Source organism: Limanda limanda, chromosome 13 (assembly GCF_963576545.1).
Source record: "Limanda limanda chromosome 13, fLimLim1.1, whole genome shotgun sequence".
Lineage (NCBI taxonomy): Eukaryota > Metazoa > Chordata > Actinopteri > Pleuronectiformes > Pleuronectidae > Limanda > Limanda limanda.
In genome coordinates, this window is record NC_083648.1 from 10,495,110 (window position 1) to 10,501,782 (window position 6,673).

The window sequence follows — 6,673 nt, forward strand, 5'->3', positions numbered from 1 at the left end:
TCTCCCTTCCTCTGATTGGAGTAATATAGAATAACACACATATCTTTAGAATAAGAAACACCTGATGGATAATTGAGTGTTCTGACGCCACGGTGAGGCTCTTTCCAAACTTAGACTTTCTTTGAGTTGCTCTGACTCAGTCTTAAACTAACAGCAGATCCAATTGCGAACCCATTAGCATTTAATATTACTGTAATTACTGTGTACATTTCATTATGTTCTCAGTATATTAAACGACTGCTCAGTGTGGAGGGAGGGCTATAGTTTAATCTCTTTCTGTATTACTGTGTGCCACAGTACTCAAAACAGCATTAAGAGGCACATAATCAGAGGGAACTAATTGCCTATGATTGCATAAATGAAGTGGTTCACTCTCATCAGGGCTGTTGCTGATGTCCAGCCTCTCGCTGCCTTTGGGAGGCGGAGGCAGTTGACCACAATGTGGGAAACCTTAAGAGAGACAGCTACTGGTGGGTAATGTGAGGAAACCACTGATTCAATATGTCCGCGGGGAGCTGCGAGGCCAGGGGCTGTTACTGCCGCTGATGCTTTTTGTTGTCATCAGAGTTGCCTCCGCTTCACGGAGAAGAAGACGGAAAAAAGGAAAAAACAAGAAACACGAATGCCCACCATTTGAGAAATGAATTTATCGAAGTCGCTGTCTTTTTCCCCATTAGTAAGTGTTTAGTTCAGCGTTTTAAATAATTGCGTTACCAGGAATGATATTTAAAATACATTTGGGAGTCAATGAGGCGGGAAAGTGCCTACATGTTCTGCTGATGACACCCGGGCCATTTGGAAGACATCAAAGTAGAGAGGAGGTAGCCCAGATGCATATTATAAACTCATTATGTATATCATTTAAAAGGATGTTCTCCAGCCGCAAAAACAATATTCCTAGTCTCTCTCTGGTAATGTGTGTTTTCAAAGTTGAAACTCTTACTCGCCTTCAGTTTAATGTGGCATCTATTACCAAACTGTAACATAAAATAAATGACCTTGATTTCCATACCAGAACAGTCATTAAGGTATAGATGAGATGCAGCGATGCTTCTGTGTTTCCAAATGGGATGGGAGGTTAAAGAAAAAAGCTCTGCACAAATATCATGTACTTCTCCACCTGTGGTGCACACATTGTTTTCTGCAGAGCTTGCATGATGGACTCAGGCCCTAACATACAAGATACAGCCAATTTTAATAGACACCGATAGCAAATCAAGTTCATTCCTCCAAAATCACAAAGCTTAACATTGTGAACCGTGATGCTCGGCTGTACGATCTGTTTTGCTGTTTGGAAAAATTTCCACCAGCTCTTGAAAATGGCGTCCCATCAGTCAAAAAGCGATGTTTGTCAGATGCCATCAGAAGTAGGCTTAAGAGGCTTAATTATGCGCTGTCCCTCCGCCATCAGAACGCTACACGTGGGGCAGAGTGACACAGCGGTTGCCAGTCATTCAGCCTAATGCTCTAATGCAGGGAGCCATGTGGATACATAAAATCCATTAAGGATACTGAGCAGAAAAATACATTTTGCAAACCCATACTCATATGGGGCTCACAAATAGGAGATTGTATTTGCCCTGTTTTCCACAAAGAAATGTGTCAGGGCAAAATCTGACATTAAAAGTTGTCTAAATTGTTTAGGTCAGCTATAACTTTTTGTTTTTTAGTATGAAAATTAAAGCCGTGTTTTTTTTTAACCTTTATTTGGAAGATTTCTGCTCAGCACACCGAGAGTATGAGAAATGAGCATGCATTAAATATATCAGGAAAAAGCACTACTTTAACATAAGAGAAAATAGTAAGAAAACTCCCCACTTTCAGCACATTAAGGTTTTGTCTCATAAGACGCCGTGTAATTTAGAAAACTGTAAAGGTGCAGAGCAGGAGTTTATTCAGCTCATTTGATTCCTGCAGCCTCACAGAGACACTTCGTGGCTGTAACTTTGCTGGAGGCAAACACACGAGGCTCGAGTGGCTGCATGTGAAACATAAAAATAGCACGACTTGTCACACTGCAGGGAGGGTCTCATACCGAATATCAAAACAGCTCTGTGCACCAACCCTGCGAACAGCCGCCAGGCACATAGTGGACATTAACCAGTGAGAGGGAAACAACGAGAGATCCGCGGAGACGGGCATCGCTTTATCATCCACACATCAGTTTGCTCTGTTTGAGAGACTCAGCATGTCGAGAGGCAGCTTTGTCTTCACGCCCATGGCCTTGCGTTCTTTTGAACTTGACGAGGACATGCTCCAGACACACAAGTACAAGAGGCAGATGGCCTCCCATCAGCTCAGCAGCTACATGTGCAAGAAGGAGGCCAGAGACCGGGTGCTGCTGAGGTCCAGCTCTGCTCTCCCACCGGCAATGTGCCACGACTTGGTGGTTCAGAATGCTCTGTACACAGGAGACTTGGAGGCCATGCGGCAACTCTTTCCCAGAGGATCCACAGCAAACCTCATCATTGAGCCACAGGGAGGGGACATGCACTGGGTCGCCAGAGGGGAAGGTAGGAGACGACATCTGTCTTCATTGGGAATTAATTAAGGAATTCATAGGATGTGGCACAGCACAGATAATAGCTTTATTGCATCTCCTGGAGGTTAGCATCCAAAATATTGAAATGTAAAAAGCCCTTTTTATTCAAACTCCTTCTTTTACAGACTATTTCTGTGTTGTTAATAGAAATAGAGAGGCTTTAGAATGATTTTTAATATGCAGCTACATGAAACATGTTAGTGGTGCAGCTCACCCTCAGGCAGAATTTACAGACACAGCGATGCAGTGTTTATAGAAACAGAGCACGAGGCAGTATTTATAGAATCCACATTGCTTTGAGTCTGTTGCAGCATGCAAAAGTCAATGGAGGACACAACAGGAATCAATATTAAATGCAAAAATCATGCATTTCACTTATACTTTCCGATTTGTAAATGGAATGTGTCACATCTGAGTTCCTCGAATTCTACATTAAGTCAGTGGACTTCAGTGGATTTGCTGAATCACTGAGCAGGTGGTACGTAATGCACCGGTCATTGGCACCCATGCCGCTGCACTGGCAAGGTCCAGGGGGGTCAGATGAAATATCACATGACACCCCCCCTGAAATAGCCCTCTCTGCACAAACAACCTCCACAAGGGCTCTTCTCCTCCTGGAGAAACCACATTTAAAAAGACTCAAGCTGGTCGGCTCCACTATGACTAATGTGGCTCCTCAGGTTAAGTGGCACAAAACTAAATCCCAGCGCAGCGACGTGATCGCCACAGCCAAGGCCACAGGCTGTGTCCTGCAGTTCTGGAACTCTCTGCTTGTGGGCGATGAGCTGACGATTCTCAGTATCGTGGACGATGACGAGTACGACCACCTCGTAGATGCTGTGTATGACACCAGCAACATAGAGGAATGGAAGAACTTCAGATTTAACTACAGAGGCCTGAGTAGGATTTCCACTGTTCTGATTTCACTGCTATGACCACTGTGCACAGGGGGAGGTGTTGACATTCTGATGGGGCATAGGCTACCATATTATCATAAAGACTTTGAAATGTTGTGACTGTGCCGAATGTTCTATAGCTGACGGAACCCGAGCTCTTGCAACTCAGCGGTAACTTTATCCAAATTGTCGTCCTTGCTGGCAGGACTGTGGTCGCTGACCTACGAGCAGGAACTGACCACGCCGCTTCACATCACAGCTGGACGAGGGTTCACTGACTGCCTGAAGCTGCTCCTGCAGCGTGGGGCCAACGTGGACCTGGCGCCCGGCGGCACGACTGCTCTGCACGAGTCCTGTGAAAACTGCCAGCCGGAGTGCACCAAGCTGCTGCTCATCCACGGCGCTAACGCCAACGCTGTCTCCGAGGACGGCCTCATGCCTCTGCACATTTGCACAACCTCAGAATCTCTCGAGTAAGTGCAGTGAGCCTAGACAGTGTGGGCCACTATTTGTGGAGAGGTACAAACTGCACTACGAATTTCTACATGTTGACACAATGACCATTATAGGTACCAGTTACAACAGGAACACCTCCCACCAACAGGAGACTTGTATAACAGCTTAAAGCAAGACTATGTGTGCAACCTCTGCTCAACAGTGACCACTATTGGCACCATTGACAATTACGGCAAAAGTGTAAATGCTAAAACATCGTAGACTGTCCATAAGGATGGACACATGTACACTTCCTTCCTTTGGCAAGAGTCTCCTCAGCAACGATAATGGTGTGGAGCTGAAGTATTGAGGCACTATATGAGCTGTATTGCAGACAGCCACTAGGTGATGATAAATATGGTTTGGCATATTTCTTGGAAACCATCATGTCGTCAATCTTTATATGCAGTCAACAAGTCAGAGGATAGAATGTCAACTATACAGCGTTTTATCCTCAGGTTTTGTTACATAAACTAGGGTGGGCCACTATAAGCCACTGGTCTCACCAGTAACTTATAAGTGTGGAACCACTGAGTTTATTTAATTGAGCTAGATTGCAAATTAATTTTACATAGGAAATTGTGAAACTTAAAGTCAGTGAACCACAACATGCTTGTACTAGTTAAAGGTTTGCCCACAAAAAACTCATGGTCGTATCAGGCTGTAGCTGCAGAAGTCCTCAGGTTCCTGGACTGAGCTTAAGTAAATGTATTACAAAATCAATCTTATCAAACCTACAGACAAAAAAGAACAAATTCGATTTAGTGAAATGAGTTTGAAATTTATTTGAATGAGCACATTTGGAGCACAATGGGAGGTGATGAAGGGATAGGCTACTTGAGATCATCCGACATTTCTTCCAGGGTGCGTCAGATAAAAAATGTGGGAGCCACAGATCTTATCTTAATGTGGGAGTAGGACTTGTGCTCAATGGCCAAACAAGGTTCTGTATTTCTTGCAGATGTGCCAAACATCTCCTTCAGTACGGTGCGGCAATCAATGGACGCAGCGTGGAAGAAGAAAACACTCCCTTGCATGTGGCAGCCCGGTACGGCCTCTCCGACCACACTGAGCTCTACCTGCGCTACGGAGCAGCTGTGGACAGACAGAACGAGGAGGGTCTCACGCCTCTGAACGCTGCTTGTTCTCAGCCCCAGGAGGAGCAGGACCTCAAGCGGTACTTCCAGGTGGTCCAGATGCTGAGGGGAGCAGGGGCCGACGTCCACACGATGGACCACGACAAACGCACTCCTTTGCACATGGCCTGCAAGCACGCCAATCCAGACATAGTGGATCTTCTCCTGGCCAACGGGGCCTGTGTTAACGACATGGACTACGGTGGCGAGGCCCCCATGCACAACATCCTGAAGGTGGTGTGCTACAAGATTTCCCATCAGCCCGAGAGGATCGTCCGCGCCCTGCTCAACCACGGTTCTATCCGGGTGTGGCCTGGAGCTCTGCCCTTGGTAGGAAGTGAAAATCTGCACGTTGTCCAAAAGTACCAAAGGATCAAAATGTGTGCACACGCATGTACTAACGTGTTCCAGATTGGGCTGTAGCACATGGTGGTGCAGTCTGAGCTCATCAAGGTGGCCCATTTTGCATAATCAGCGAGGGCTGCACATGTGACACCTTGAGTAGGAGTCTTGAAACACTAAACTGTTCCTTTGCAACAATCCAGACTTCTCCACAGTCAAACCTCCCATTTCAGGACACAACATGAAGTGTTGCACTCTCTGCGGGAAACAGACTACAACTATCAGTGAACCCACGTGCACGAGACAAAATGCATGGTTCCTAATTAGGCAAGTGTTAATAGGAGATTAATTAGCACTAATTGCATAATTTCCAGTTAAACCCCTGGAGGGAAGACCAATCTGTTCATTTCACAAGTGTTTAATTACTTTATTTCTTCAGTTCTATGGAGTCACAAGCTCACTCAACAACTTAAATGACGGTTGTGTGCTCGTGTTGCTCTGCTCTGGTGTTTCTGTGCAGGTTCTGAAGCACTGCTGCCAATCTCCACGCACCATCGAGGTCCTGCTGAACGCCTACAGCCGCCTCAAAGTCACAGACGCCTGGAATGAGTCCGTTTCTACAGAGGTGTTAAAGGTGAATGCTCTAAAATTGTTCAGTGACCATTTAAGTTTGACCAATGTGTGTCTTTTAAGACAATTTTTTTCTAATTTGAAGTTTCTACTTTTTGCAGATTTTTGTTGACAAAGCAAAACATTATTTCAGTACAGAATCTGTGTAATTCCATTATTTGATAATTTAACAGCTCGTAAATTTGACGTTGGCCCCAATCAATTTACGTTTAAAATATACTTTATAAAAAAGTAGATGATCAAAAAAGATATTGTACTTTTTAGGAAGTAAACACACGACCCAAATAACTTGACATTTGCAAAGGGCTCATATTGATGAATGTTTATTCAATTAGTCGGCCTAACTTGTTGTTTTTTGAAATACATTGGTTTACTGTTTTGTGAAAAAAATGCCATAATTTTTGGGCCTAATCCACCTGATTTAATTTGTGTTCCTATCCAATCAGGGGCACAAGGACTTCTATGAGTCCATCTTCTCCTTGGCGCTGGCCCCCCGCTCCTTGCAGCACTTGGCGCGCTGCAGACTCAGGAGCTTCCTGGAGGGCCGAGTGCACAAGGTGGTCCCCAAACTCGACCTTCCCACCTTCATCAAGAACTACCTGCTCCTGGAGTACAGAGGCTACCTGCACTGA

General features: G+C 45.1%; 1 protein-coding gene across 1 annotated transcript; it reads left to right on the plus strand.

Annotated features, from left to right (window-relative positions):
• The first annotated feature begins 2,188 nt into the window (after positions 1 to 2,188).
• On the plus strand, positions 2,189 to 6,673 carry asb10 (ankyrin repeat and SOCS box containing 10). Its single transcript, XM_061085155.1, has 5 exons — positions 2,189 to 2,513; positions 3,644 to 3,911; positions 4,895 to 5,399; positions 5,932 to 6,045; positions 6,488 to 6,673. The coding sequence occupies exons 1-5, from the start codon at positions 2,189 to 2,191 to the stop codon at positions 6,671 to 6,673; spliced, it is 1,398 nt and encodes a 465-aa protein (XP_060941138.1).